The 15,284-nt window shown below is 43.1% G+C and overlaps 1 protein-coding gene across 1 annotated transcript in view; it reads right to left on the reverse strand.

Annotated features, from left to right (window-relative positions):
- The window catches only part of LOC147443069 (citrate synthase 4, mitochondrial-like), a 38,594-nt gene extending 26,402 nt beyond the window's left edge, over positions 1-12,192 (reverse strand). The window contains exons 1-11 of the mRNA XM_086528993.1: positions 12,109-12,192; positions 11,861-11,903; positions 11,170-11,217; positions 11,016-11,057; positions 10,488-10,553; positions 10,329-10,394; positions 10,107-10,220; positions 9,969-10,032; positions 9,810-9,892; positions 9,377-9,426; positions 9,204-9,281 (exon numbers count right to left, since the gene is read on the reverse strand). Coding sequence (XP_086385119.1) covers positions 9,204-9,281; positions 9,377-9,426; positions 9,810-9,892; positions 9,969-10,032; positions 10,107-10,220; positions 10,329-10,394; positions 10,488-10,553; positions 11,016-11,057; positions 11,170-11,217; positions 11,861-11,902 — 653 coding nt within the window. The 5' untranslated portion in view covers position 11,903; positions 12,109-12,192. The remainder of the gene's footprint in view (positions 1-9,203; positions 9,282-9,376; positions 9,427-9,809; positions 9,893-9,968; positions 10,033-10,106; positions 10,221-10,328; positions 10,395-10,487; positions 10,554-11,015; positions 11,058-11,169; positions 11,218-11,860; positions 11,904-12,108) is intronic.
- Positions 12,193-15,284: the final 3,092 nt, after the last annotated feature.

Below are 15,284 nucleotides of genomic sequence, written 5' to 3' on the forward strand. Positions count from 1 at the left end.
ATGCAATGTAAATGAACCAATAGACGGAATGCCAAAACGTTCACCATACACGCAAACAATGAGATCGAATCTTTCTCTTATGATCCAGAGCAATCAACTGTGGCCATTCACAACGGAAATGCCAATGCTCGGTGCTCATACTTTCATGTGTTCTTTCTACAACTGTGTCATGCCAAGGAAGAGACAGGCAATGTGACTTCCTTGAATGCATACTTTTTCAGCTTTTCATGAAACATCCGCATACATTCGTGCTCATTCATTAGTGAAACGTGCTCAACATACAATATGTCATGCTTAGGAAAAGGGATCACATAAAGTCGCTAACTAAAATACAAAAAACGATCACGAATGAAACACTCGAACAATGCGTGCGTACTAATCATGCGAACACATAATACTTCCTGGGGGGGTTCTTTGGACCTAGACTTGAGAGCCAAGATCGATCCTTCGTGATTGATTGAATCTGCAACGAGGTTAGCTTCGCTAGAAAAAGCATCAACTAACACATCATCCTTGTGAACAATCACATCTTCTTCATGCAACTCATCATGCTTGTGAGAAATCACATCTTGATCATGCAAATCATCATGCTTAGTTGTCGCAAAATAAGCATTAAATTGATGCAACCAAATCATCTTGATCATACTTACTGAAAGTCGACTTCTCTGTGTCCAGTTGGAATCCGCATCGTGGCTTGCGCCACTTGATAAACTCCCACGATCTTTGGCTGGTTCGGACTTCGAGGCAAGTACTTGCCGAATCAATTCTTGAGTACGTAGTTCTCGTTGAGCTTCACGTTCGATCTCCAAGGCCACTCTTTGAGCTTCAAGCTCGGCCTCCAAGGCCGCTCTTTGAGCTGCACGCTCGGTCTCCAAGGCCGTGCTTCGTGCTGCCGCTTCCCCCTTTCTTTGTTCTTTTCTTTCTTTTCTTTCGTCGCGCTCGCGTTCTAAAGAAAGGCGATTTGCTTCTTGTTGTGCCAACGCATTTCGATGAGCTTCTTGTTGTTGGGCCATCGTGTTCATGCGAGTCTCTTCTTGTTTGGCCATCATGTCCATCATCTGCTTGACCATTGCCTCCATAGGGTTTGGTACACTAGGTGGCGTAGATGGCAAAAGGGGAGGGTCGAAAAAATCTCTTGGTGGGGAAAATTCTTCGTCACCCCTCTCATGCTCATCACCTGTATACGAAGTATCCATTCCGCTTCGGGTGACGACCATGCACTATGATCTTTGGTTCTTAAGTCCGGTTCTTGAGGTTTTCTTTCGCTTGCAAACCGTGTTTGAGAAGGATCTTCTCTTCACCCGAGTTCTACTCCTTTCCGCGGGCGCACCCCTTGGCGGCCTTGCGCTCACACCAAGGTTGCTTTTTCCCACCTCACGTCGATTGGCTGGCCGCTAAGTGCACGGTCCGCTCTCAATGAGTGAAAAGAGACACAAGGGGAGGCTGGACAAGCCCTTCTTTCCTGGGATTACTGTCAATCTTCAAAAACACGATTAGGAATCGACACGCCCAAGCGAACTTGGGTTCGTGCAACCGCAACAAGCAAAAAAAAAAATCTTGTGATTCTTGTGGTTCTTTCCTTGAGTGATATAGAACACTGCCAAAGCTCTAATACCAATGTAAGGTGCAACGGAATGAATGTTATATTTTCTCAAGATGAGTGATCCATATTTCCTCAAGGTTCCTTTTAGTTCTTATGGAAGGGAGAGCCTTCCCTTCTTTATGGAGAGTGTTGTGGTCACGAACAAAGTGAGTGGATATTGTGCGTGCAAGTGTATGAGACTGAGAGATAGAGAGAAGAGAGATACGACACCAGAGACGTTGTAAAACCCTCCTCCGAAGGCCCCACTCTCGTCGGCGAGAGTGGTCTACTATTGATTGCACAAAGTGGTACAATGATGATGCATGGAAATTGATGCAACTCGGGGCTATGTCGGTGACGACGACGGGGATGGCGACACTGACCTAAGGGCTGAAATCTGCAAGCTTTTCATGGCTGTCCAAAAACGCTATCTGCTGAAAATCTGGGACTGTTTGGGGCTGCTGAAAAATGCAGGTTTGGCTGCGTTTTTGGGGGCTGAAACTCTTGACAAAAAAACGCTGCTATCTGCAGTGTTTTCGGGCTGAGAACGCCAGTTAACCTGCTGCTGAAAACGCTAAATTACCTGCTGTAATTTAGGGCTGAAACGCAAGTTGATCTGATGTGCTTCAACTGAAAAAACGCTGGGATCTGCAGCTCTCTGGCGATGTGGAAAACACTGGAGGATGGGGGAGGAAACTGTGTGTCCTATGCTGAAAACGCCAAGGCAAGAAGCTGCTGGCGATGAGCAAAACGCTAGGGCTGAAGTGTTGGCGACGAGGCTGGAACCAAAAACGCCAAGTGCTGAAGATTGGAAACGCTAGCTGCAATGGGTGCTTGAGGGGTTCTTGGTGAGAGAGGGGACTACCTGTTGCCAAAGGCCTGTTGTGCTCCGTGCTCATCTACCAAAGAGTGCTAACTTTGGTTTGCTTATATATTTTCTTACCCAAATTGCCCTACCTACTTTTGTTGGGAAGTCACTTAAATTAACAAGTGAAAAATGTCAAAAATAGGGAAAATAGGCTAAAATCACTGGAAAAATTCCCTGACTGATTCTGATGGGAATGCTTATGATCATGTTGTGTGCAACCAAAGGATATGCATCTATACCAAGTGACTGGGCATGCACGGTCTACGAATAGACTCACAAAAGTGCCAGATCACTTCTAATCTAGACTGGCTGGACTTGACGGAAACCCTCTTATGGTGTAGCTTGTCCACAGACACATAGGGTTGGATGTGTCACGTGACAACAACAGTTTGACATCACTTTCGCGGGAGGACGCTACGCACTCCAAGATTCGGAGAGCTGCCTCTTACTTTTAAGGGGAATGCTCGCACTTGGTGGTCCACGCTTCTGTTAAACAAGACTGCGCCAGTTAAATGGTTGAAATTTAAGAAGCTTTTTATTTCTTCTTGGTTGACGCAAGAGTATGAACGAGATATACGAGCTGCTTGGAACCATCTTCGGATGACCAAGAAAGATACAATCAATGTACTGTGAAAGATTTTGGAGCTCTTTTCTACCCGCCTCTTCATTCAAGAAGATCTCGGTTAGAGAACAGATTAAGCGGTTGGGTCTACCTACAGAGATCTGAGATCACTGCTTGGAACAGAAGTCAACTTCTATTCAGGAGTTGATGAGTCATGTGAAGCGGGGCTTTGCCATTCACTCTAGCAGTCTGACCTACCCCACAGATGAGGCCATGACACAGCGAGCCGAACAGACTTCTGAGAATGAAAGTAGAAAGAAAAAGAGCAACCCAGAGAAAAAGGATGCACGACCCAAGCTTACTCCTGAGGAGAGAGCTCGCTTCATCAGAGAGGGGAAGTGCTTTGGATGCGGGGAACATGGACATATCTCCGCGAAGTGCCCTAAAAAGGCACCGAAAGAACAAAATGATAAGGACGACGACAAGCCTGAGAGCTCGAGAGCAGCTGAGGAACGTGGCAGGAAAGGCAGATAGAAAAGCAGAACTGGTACCACATGGCGTGGGACCTGCACCGAATCAAATGAATGGAAGTACAAACTTTGCCACTTTTTGGGCAAAGTGAAGGATCAGGAAGCTCTTTTGAAGGAGCCAAGGCCAACTTCTTTTCACTCGGAATTGGCGGCTCGATTTGGAATTACACCCGACAGACTGACGCCACAGGCGGAGGTAGTTCGATTGGCACCCGGACGGGATGTTGCCATTACACTGAGCATTGGCAAACTTCGTTTGCAATGACAGGGGTGTTCAAGGCATGCGAGTGACGTTCTACTCGGAATCCCTTGGTACCACAAGAACTACGCCGTGGTTGACTACCAGGCCGAGAAAGCGACTTTGACAAATCAAGGGCGCACAGATTGTACTTGATGAACTTTAGTTTCTTTACTCATTCTTTAGAGAGAGAACTGAACGATGGATAAAGGTTGAATATGTTTTGACCTGAACAAAATAACGCCAAGATTTTTCTCCACACTCATGCCGATTGCTTTTTAGAGGGCCTGAAGATCAGACCATTGATCTGATACCTGGAAGCATGCCACCAAACCGGCCACCTTACCGTATGAGCCGAGTACAGACTGAAAAGATTATGAACCAAGTGAAAGACCTCTTGGAAAGGGGTCTTGTCCGGCCTAGTACTTCACCGTATTGCTCTCCACTGTTGTTGGATTTGAAGAAAGACGGATCTTGGAGAATGTGCATCGATTATAGAGCTCTAAACAAAATCACCATCAAGAACGGATTTTCAATTCCTAGGATCGATGATATACTCAACAGATTACAAGGATCCTCGTGCTTTAGCAGGATTGGCGTCGAGAGGCATCTACAAGACAACCTTTCGGACTACTTTTGGGTTCTTTTGAGTTTTTGGTGATGCCTTTTGGCTTAACCAATGCTCTTGCGACATTTAACCGGATGATGGACAGGATGTTTTCGAGAGTACAGGCTATTTGTTGGCACTTTCTTTGACGACGGCATTGTTTTCTCCAAGAATGAGGCAGAACACAGAGATCATCTGCTTCGGGTCTTTCAGGCATTACGAGATCACAAGTTAGTGATTAATGCAAAGAAAAGTGAATTTTTCCTACCAGAGATACACTTTTGGGACACATTGTCTCAACAGCAGGAGTGCAAATGGAACCAGCCAAGATAGAGACTATACGTGATTGGCCCGATTTGAAGGATATCCATGAAGTTAGAAGCTTCTTGGGACTCTGTTCGTACTACAGGCGGTTCATACGAAAGTTTGCAGAGGTTGCTTCCCCTTTGCATATCTTGACAGCAGGAGTCCCTTTCTCGTGGGGATCCACAGAGGTGACTGCCTTTTCAGACATTGAAAGAGAAATTGACTACGGGACCAGTTTTGACTTTGTCGGACTTGCAGAAGTCATTTGAAGTATATTGTGATGCTTGTGGTCGTAGTCTGGGTGCGGTCTTAATGCAAGAAGGCCATGTCATTGCTTACAAGAGCCGATTGTTCTCTAGGCCGGAGATGACAGCACAGATTTATGAGAAAGAGCTTTTGGCGGTTATCCATGCTCTTACTCAATGGCGGCATTACCTACTCGGAGCGGATTTTATTGTCTTTACAGACCATCAAAGTTTGCGCTACTTCTTGTCACAGAAGCAGCTTTCAAAAAAGCAGATGCGGTGGGCGAACATCTTGTCACAGTTTCACTTCCAGATTGTCCACGTGCAGGGACAGAAGAATGTGGTGGCAGATGCTTTGTCTCGGAAGCCGTTGGTTCTGGCTATTTCCGCGATATATCATAGGAGCTTCGAGGATATGGTCGACCAGTATGCCACGGATACAGATTTTGCTGATATTTTCACACGAATACAGGATGGGGAGACAGTAGCAGGATACTCCATTCGGGAAGGCTACTTGATGAGAAAAACCATGTTGTGCGTTACACAGCCGTTGAGGGAAAAGGTTATGACTGAATGCCACTGTCCACCTTTTACGGGTCACCGCGGCATGGCTACCACCATGAAAGGGGTAGAGAGATACTTCTCTTGGCCGAGACTCAAAAAGGATATGGAAGAGTTTGTGCGCAGTTGCTTAGTATGCCAGATGGTCAAGTTTGACAGGCATAAAGCACAGGGATTGTTACAGCCTTTACCCATACCCACCCGCCCCTGGGAAAGGATTGCAATGGATTTCATTTTTGATCTCCCAAGAACACAGAATGATCGCGATGATTTTCCAATTACATGGCATGTCTGAGAAGATTGTCCCTGACAGAGATTCCAGATTTACGAGTTTGTTTTGAAAGGCAATTTGGGAGAACATGGGCGCGCGGTTGCAGTTCTCGTCTACGTTCCACTTGCAGACTGACGGGCAATCTGAGATTGCAATTCAGTGGATTTAGATTCATTGAAGTCTTGTATCTCGGATCAGAAGACTCAATAGGAAAAGTACTTACCTTTGGTGGAATTTGCCTACAATAACACGATACACTCTTCGACGGGGAAGACACCATTTGAGATTGTTGAAGGTGCTACGAAGGTTCCACCCTTCCTCAGCACGAAAGATAAGATTTTTGAAGCGGATGAATATACGCGAGATTTGGATACGGCTTTTGCCAAGGTTCACGAGACTTTGCAAAAGTCTCAAGAACGACAGAAAAAGCCAGCGGATCGCCATCGGTGCGACTTGAAATTGAAGGAGGATGATTGGGTGCTCTTACGTTCTGAGAAGGCACGCCTAGGAAAGAAAAAGGGAAAGGAGAGGCTTTTTCCAAAAGCCTAGTATGCGATACTACGGACCTTTCCAGATCACTGAAAAGATAAATGATGTCTCCTTCCGATTGAAACTGCCAGATACTTGGAGGATTTGTTCGGTCCTTGGTGTAGAAACTTGATCAATGAGGTAAGTCAGGTTACCCAAATGCATAGCAAATCCTTGCTTAGCATGTCCCATCAATTGTTGTATGAACTCTGACTTCTGTGCAAGGTAGTAATTTCAGATCTCTATGGGAAGTCCACAGCAAAATCTCTCGATTTGCTGCTTGAAAATGACCTTCTTAAAAGAAGAGGCAGGTAGAAAAGCATCACAATAAGCATCCAAGGTGTCAACCTTGGTCATCCAAGATGGTTCCAAGCGGTAATCACATCTCGTTTGTACTCTTGAGTCAGCCAAGAGGAAATAAAGAGCCGTTTGAACTTTAACCACTTGGTAGGGTCTTCTTTCCTTAAGAGGAGTGGACCACCACGTTCGTGCATTTCCTTTTAAAAATGATGCTGCCCTCCTAATTTTGGAGTGCTCTAAGTAGCGACCTCCAGAGAATGCTATGTCAAACTGTTGAATAAAGGCTGAAGCCTTGGGAGCATCTCGAAACCCAGAAAAGGATTCAAACTTTACTGTCAGTCCACCCTCCTTGAATTCCTTGGTCTTTTTATTCTTGTCCTCGAAAAAATCATATTCATTGGCTCTGTAAAAATGCTTCTTCTTTGAATTAAACATGTGGTCATCGGAGTCCGAACTCTCAGAAGAGGATGAATCCTCGTCAAAACTATCAAAAAAAAGTCGAGATATGCGATATGATTTTCTCTTCTTTGCCTTCTTCTTATCTTTCCAAATCTCTAATTCTTTCTGCGTTTCTTGCCCTTTCAATCCTCATCACTCGAAGACGAATAGACACAATCTTGGCCTCTTGGCTCTTCGGTTAGGCAAGGCTATCCCCTTAATGCTTTATTGTAATGCCTTTACTGGATAGGCTGATGCGGATGACTCACTATTTATGCCTCGCAATCAACAGGTGGATGTCCAAGTGATTATGGAAGCTTTGGAATTGTTTGGGATTGCGGCTGGTCTTAAAGTTAACTTTCGTAAATCAAAGCTTCTGCCACTTCGTTCTTATGATTGGCATACTATATTATCGCCAAAAGAGATTGTTCCTCCGAATGTGATCACTAGGCAGTTGGGGTATTCAATTGGATGGAATGTCACTCACATTCAAAACGTGGATTGGGTTATGCGACGCTTGAATGTCAAATTACATTGTTGGAAGCTATCCACTTGGCCATGCATGTTCGCCTGCAAATCATTCAAAGTATCCTGATGGCATATGTTCAGTTCTGTTTTCCATTGATGCATTGGCCTCGCCATTATCTTGATTCTCTTATGTCAGACATCTTGTCTCATTTCTGGCAAACTCATGCTCCTAAAAAAGGTTTGTACTTCATGTTGATGGAGAAGCTTTGCACTCCTAAACGTTATGGTAGTCTCAATATCTTGGGACTTACATAGGCATGTTCTTGCTCAAAAAGCTATGTTGTTGCCTACTCTCGCACAGCAAAATCAGCCTTGGACTATTATGTTTGCATATCTTGATCAACATGCTGTTACGTCCTCATTTAGTCACTGGCAATCATCCATCTGGGAGGTTGTATTTGGTAAGTTGGAAGGACATATTCCTAGATGTCCTCTTGCTTCCACTTTGCTCTCTGCTTGGAAAGAGGTTATGATTCATCTTTCATGGAATGCTCGGCACGAGGAAAATTCGCTTCATTTGGAGAGTCTCCATTGGAGCCGGGTGTTCTCCCTTACTTTGGTTGACCGCTCGCCTCGTTAGGCATATTTCCTCTCTTCCCGTGGCATTCGGGTGGATGAGGCCAGATACACCTTTGAGTTTCCCTTTGCCGCTCGCCGTTTTGGATTGGCATGCATTACCGTCAATTCTGGAGAGAACTTCAGCTCATGCTGGTTGATTTTCTACTTGTTTAACCTTTGCCTAATGGTGATTGCATGTCGGATTGGAATCTTCAAGAGACGCCTTCCAGGATATTTCCGCCAGTCGGGTTTATGTTGTTCTTCTACCGCAACCTTTGCTTGCTGATCATTGTAATGTCCTTTGGCACATGCACAAATCTGACATCTGGTGGAGGAAGCTTCTCTCCGCCCTATGGAAAGGCCATTTGCCTTTGAAGGAGCGATTGTTTCTTTGGCGTTGTTTGCTTGGAGTGCTCCCAATGGGAGCGCTTCTTAGGGCACGTAATATTTGCCCTTCTTGTGTCCGTTGCTCGACTGCGAAAGAAAATATTCACCACTTGTGAGATTGCTGCATTACTAGGGATTTCCTTCGCCATGTATCAACGTGTATGCGGCTCCGTTTTCTAGCAATGGTTTTCCATAAACGGTTTTGGGCATTTGGCATTTTCCCACCAACATTACAGAGTTTTGCAGTCTTCCAAATATTGGGCCTATTGGACCCTATGGCATCAGCGTAATGGCTATATGTTCCATTGCATCCATGATGATCCCTTCCCGTTCTTCAAGCTTTTCCTTAAAGAATCTCACCGATTCACCTTGGAAGCTGGTGATATCCCCGCAAAGATACATCAGCTCTCCTATGAATGCTTTGGCCAGATTGTACAGATGGACACTTCTATGTCCTCTTCTTTGTATATGATCTTTTTGGTGGGTTTTCCTCGCCTTGAGGTTTCCCACTTGTAAATTAATCAAGCTGATTTACAAAAAAAAAGTGTGTGTGTGTGTGTGTGTGTGTGCGTGTGCGTGTGTGCGTGTGAGAGAGAGAGAGAGAGAGAGAGAGAGAGAGATTTTAAGTGCATAAAAGTAAGGGAAAATAAAGATTACAATTTAGCATCTTTTTAAGATGTAAATAACAATTTACCTTCTGTAGATGTATGCTGCCAATTCCGGTAAGCGTGCAATCAGATTCATGGAGTCTTCGTAGACAGGCTCCCAGAACCTTAAAATTTCCATCAAATGTAGTAATTAAATTATTAAGTCAGTTTTCCGATTACTTAAACCAATCTTAACTAATAAATAGTTCTCTCAACTTACTTTGATTTGTGTATTCCCTTCTCATACGCTTTCTGAAATTCACTTTCCACCTGAAATATGAAAATGCTGAGAGAACTAGTAGACGTCTGTTTCTGCAAATATATTAAAGCTTGGGCATTCATCTTGTCAACATTGAAGCTTAGGCACTCGTGTCCTTGGTATTTGCAATCCGACAAATAAGGTTTCTTATTCTATAGTGTCATAATGGTGACAATCCAGGAAGGTTAGACAAGACATCTGAACCATCAAAGCCTTTTTCTTTGAAAAAAACTATATAAATATCTCTTTGAAATAGAACTTCTGAAACAACTCTTAACCACTAATTTATAACCTTTGTGCCCCTCCAGTCCCTTTTCAGAGGTTTAAGCCTCCGGCCCAACAAACAATATTTCAAATGGGCATCAAAACAGATGACCAATCACGTAATCTGTACCTGAAGGGCCATTATGCCTGCTGTAAACTGGGTCATGGGATGAGCAGATTTGGGAAGGGCATTGATTGCATCAAACACATGACCTGCAACCCCAAGGCATATCTAAGGCGCACCACTGTCATGTATTTCTTGAATTCATTTGAACAAAATAATACATACCAGGAACTTGGGCCCGTGACTTCAATTCTTTTGAAACGGCCAGAACTTGCTCTTTGGTGGGTACCTGAAGGAAGATGATTGAGCAAACCCCAAACAGAGGTGAACCGACATGTGATCTGTTCAGAAGACAAAGCAAACCTTGCCAGTCACGAGAAGCCATAGAATTCCTTCGGGCAATGGCTCTCCTCCTTCAACTGCAGCAGGAAGTAACTTCTGGCACTCTGGAATAGACAGCCCCCTGAATCTTATTCCCTTGGAAGCGGAGCACCAAAAAAGAAATTTCAATACACCAATATGTAGTATAAGCACAAGAGGTTGCAAAAAGCACAATGCACTCAATTTTCAAATCAAAGATATTACCTCCTCAGGATCAAGCAATGATGTGTCCCACAACATCCCTTTGATGCCACGCATCCCTCCAATTGCCTTAGAAAAGTTAAGGCCATTTCAAAAATCAAGAGAGCAACAATAAATCTGATGATCCATAGAAATGTGTTTATTAAATGTATGCACACTAACCATGTCCACAGTAACTTCCCCAAGCGACACGCCACCACATTTTGCTTTTGTCTGTTTCAACCTTTCCTGAAAAATGAGAAAGTATATGTCAAAATATTGCATCCGAAGAGATTTTTCAGAGGACAAGGGAAACAGATTTTTCGGGAAACAGATACACAAATGAGAAACCAAATGAAACCAAAATGCAAAGAGGGCTTTAAAGGAATGATAAATGCCTTGCATTGGCATGAGTGTATACAGATTTGGGGAAGAGAGGGTGGGGAAAGGGGCCATAATAATGATAAACAAGTATGCAATATGCATTCTCCAAACAGGAGGAATACATCCATTCTATAGAAAGCACATTGCACTTAACTGCCTATAAGCAAACAAAACTAGCATACAGATAGCTTTTTAGGCTAAGTGCTTCTCTCTTGCCAGCACACCCGCGATTATCAAATATAACAATCTTACAACCTAAGTGCAAGCTAATCTGTGTATAATAATAATTAGTAATTTGCTCATGAGAGTGATGTGACAGTAGGACACCTGCTGACCGGGAATCAAATCTGCAAGTTCTGCACGAAGATCCTGCAGCACCAATAAAATTGTCAATTCTTGAAGAGCTGGGGAAGTTTCCTACTACAGTTGAAATGCTCAAAAAACAGGACTCCCCACTCATGTAGCCCATTCTCAAACTTACCGTATTCAACTCGACTTGCGTACTTAAAGCTTTTGATGGGTTCAAGATCTGTATCAAGATGCAGCAACTTTTCTATCAGAAGGATGCGGCATTAATATGACACAAATGTTACTACCATGGACACCATGCAGCAACAGAGAAAATTTATCAACTTGCAAAGCATTCTGTGTCTTCTTACATTAACATGTATGATGGCAAGATCGAGCAAGAGGGACCTTTGAGACATATTCCAAAAATAAATAAACTACAGATTCTTGTACTACATTTTAAATTTGCAATCAACATAGTAGTCTAAATTACATCTTAAACCGCAATCTACATCTTAGTCTAAAAGCTATACATGACACATTAGCAGTAAAACTCTTGGTTTTAATGTGGTTCAACCTACAGACTGCTGATCGGAAAATTGTATGCCCTGGCGGTCTCACTTCCATTGTGCAATTTACTTCCCCACATCATTAAGACCTTGAAGTATCCCTCCCTCGTATGCATGGATCAATTGCTTTTTGTTAGAATCAAAATCTTATTTCTCCAATAACAATTTCTTCAAAAAATGCTTTTATTGGGATTCAGAATATCTTTGAGAGGTTTACAACCTCTCTCTCTCTCTCTCTCTCTCTCTCTCTCTCTCTCTCTCTCTCTATGCGCGTGCACACGTGTACCAAATGTACACGTATGTGAACCCACTTACTTGAGCCCATGGCCGGCGACGACCAAATTGGCGAAGCAGCATCCTGCACAAACAGACTCGTCAGATAGATCGTTGAGGTCTTTTGGGATTGTTCCTACGACGCTAAAAACTTCTCTTCTTCTTCTCTCTCACGATCCAAAAAGAGTTTGGCGTAGCTAGGCTGGGTGCGGATTAGATGTGACGATCCAAAAATGCATGAAGCTGTGAGTGCGAAGCAGAAGTTATAGAGGGCTTGCGGCTGCACTCACCTTTACAAGAACCTGAGTCAAATGTTTGAAACGAGAGCTCCGACAGTTTTGTTGTTCTAGTTGAAGTGTAAACAGAAAAGAGGGCAGAAGAACTTTGATGAATGTGTCTGCTCCACGTGGCACCATCTTTTGTTACAAGTGCCATTAAGAGACTAGTGCCATTACAAGTCCGAAGGAGAATCTTAAAGAGAGTGTCTTGAATGCTTGTTACACGAGAGGCAAGTGGGATAAACAATCTACCACACTCTAGGAATAGAAAAGTTACACGAGAGGGAAGGGGGATAACCAATCTACCACACTCGAGGAATAGAAATGTTATCCCGGCTACCTCTTCTTATTCACACACACACACACACACAAATGAGAGAGAAATAGTGAATGTGCGTGTGTGTGAAAGAGAGAGAGAGAGAGAGAGAGTTTGTTGGCACTACCTGTTGGCAAGAAAGGAGGGTGTATTTTGTACTTTATTATCCCGTGTACATAGCAGAATTCACATGCAGTTCACATTGCTAGTTTTGGGACAATGACCATCTCTCTCTCTCTCTCTCTCTCTCTCTCTCTCTCTCTCTCTCTCTCTCTCTCTCTCTGCACGCACGTAGAAGAAAGGAGGGTGAATCTCTCTCTTTGCACGTAGAAGAAAAGGAGGGCTTCACCCTTTTGTCATACGTAACCAAGTTACAAGGCTCGTAAGCAACACATAATAAAGGGATCTGGTTGAAATATGAAAATTATAGCAAACCATTGGAGAAAAAACAACATTGATACAAAGTTACAAAAGATGGGTGGTACATTAAAGGCTAGGGACCAAGGAGGGAAGGACTATAGCACAAAGTTGAAGCAGAAATAGGCTGGACTTGCAGCGAAAACTCCACCAAAGAATCTTCAATATCATATCCAAATCTCCAAAACCAAAAAGGGAACACTAGCATAACGGGCATCACTGCAGCTCATCAACTCTATCAAATTAAGGGAGAGAGATAGCCTCAAACCATCTGTATGACAAAGCTGAAGAAAAGGCTAAAGACACTACTAGCACTCAACACAATCCACCCTAGAGTCTCATCCTAACTATGCAAAATCAATACATGAAAGAAAAAACAATCGAGTAACATGTAGCAGGTAGACATATGCTCACACACACCTCTCAGAAGCAACCATGCAACCTCGTGCATAAACATGCAAGCAAGCAGAAAGAAACACACAATACGGGCAAAAAAAAAAAACACATACAATCACATAGACAAGCAAAGAAATTGAAAAGAGATACCTATGTAGAAAGCAAGTAGAAACAAAGAAAATTGTTGGAGGCCATAACAATAGCCTGAGAAGTGAGCGGGGGGGGGGGGGGGGCACCAAAGCCACGGGCATATGTAGCAGAGAGAATAAGCCTAAGTGCAAGGGGCATTGCATGGAGCACCATGCGTGTGCAAGAGGGAAAGGTCTCTCTCTCTCTCTCTCTCTCTCTCTCTCTCTCTCTCTCTCTCTCTCTCTCTCTCTCTCTCTCTCTCTCTCTCCAACTTGGAGTGAAAGGTAGTGCCAATCTCGATCTCTAACCCGTTGATGTTACCACATTATGGTAGTGATGTGTGTAATGTTACGCACTAAGGACTATCTAAACACTTTCTTCCTCGCTAGGAGTTCTTTTTCCCCCGCTTGTAAATACGCCCATCACTCTAGGACAAACCTTATCTTTGTATCAGCACACTCAATAATATTACTTCTTGTGGTGTGTGCTTTTGAGCTTCTCTTTCATCTTCTCCATCTTCACGTGCATTCTTGCAGTCATATTTCCAACAATGGATATTAGAGCAGGCTTTGGCATCCTAAGTAGTGTTGCAAGTGCCCTCCTACCTCATATTCTCAAATTGAGGTGATTTTTGGTGAGCGCTCACAATATGATGTAACCCTTGAGTAAGCTCATAGATCATGGTATCGTTAGAATTTTGACTTTGGCTCATTTGGGTCTTTGTTCACATTACTAGCAGTATTGTGCAGGTCAATTTTGTCCTTTTGTATAGGTTTGCAAAACAGGCAAGTCTTCTATGGCTTGTGCTATAAAGTATAGATTTGTTTTGTATAGTTTGTCCTCTGTGAAGGAAACTTTGCATCTCGTGTAGTATTCAGTCATGACTTATTATAACAATTATGTTTTTTTCCAGTCTATCTCTTGAGGATAAAGTGGACGGGGAACATTGCCCACTTTGGGCGTACATGATGCACCAATTCCTTGTTACAAAAGGCACTTGAAACATTGTGTGTGGTTATGGTGTAAGACCAAGTTCTGTGGATGTAGGTCTTGTGGATGATGTTGCAAGCTAACAGTTCTGTTAGAGTTATTTTGCAACTATAGAGCATGTACGTGGGGATACTAAGAATGTGTATGCTCATGCATTGATTGTGCTTTATGTTTAAGGGTTCCATTACACCAAGCCTTGCTCAACATGAACAACAAAACAAGCTAGCTACTTTGTATGCAGATCCTAATTTGGCAAAAATTGCTTACTTGCATAAGGACAGTTCTTGATGCTTTGCCATATTCTTATAGGGCTTTTGCCTCCACCTTTAGGCTCATGACAAAGAATAGACTTCATGATGTGAAGCATCTGTGTGTGGCTACACTACAAAAGAGGAATAGCATTGTTGCCACCTCCAATGCTTGTGTAAAGTGTAGGCTTGCCCCGCAAGTGTTGCTTCTTCCAACACTAATAGGTCTGAGAAGTTTTGAAATAAAGGCAAGAATAAGATGAAGTATCATTTTTGTTTAAACAAATGATCATCTCATCAAGGTATGTTGTAAGCTTAAAGATAAAGAGGGTTGTAAGAAGAAACAAATGCAACCATTGCAAAAGCTTTTTCAAATGCAGAGTCAACAAATGTTGTGTAAGATGCAAAATGGGCTTTTAGTGCACAATGTCAATATGACCCATCTATCCAAGATGCATGTTTTGCAAAATCTATGGATTGCGTGTGGCAATTGTGCACATTATATCTTATCGTGATTTGTTCACTTCTCTGAGACTGTCCGTAGCAAGAATAATGTAATGTATGAAGAGGCCTTTTATCCAGTAAAGGGAGTTGGAAAGATTGTGCTTACTGTTGCAAGTGGCATATCATTCATACTTTTTGATGCTTGGATGTACCTGGGATCAAGAAGAACCTTTCATTTATATTTGCAC

The sequence above is a fragment of the Adiantum capillus-veneris genome, chromosome 14 (genome assembly GCF_014529385.1).
Source record: "Adiantum capillus-veneris isolate H3 chromosome 14, ASM1452938v2, whole genome shotgun sequence".
Taxonomy (NCBI): domain Eukaryota; kingdom Viridiplantae; phylum Streptophyta; class Polypodiopsida; order Polypodiales; family Pteridaceae; genus Adiantum; species Adiantum capillus-veneris.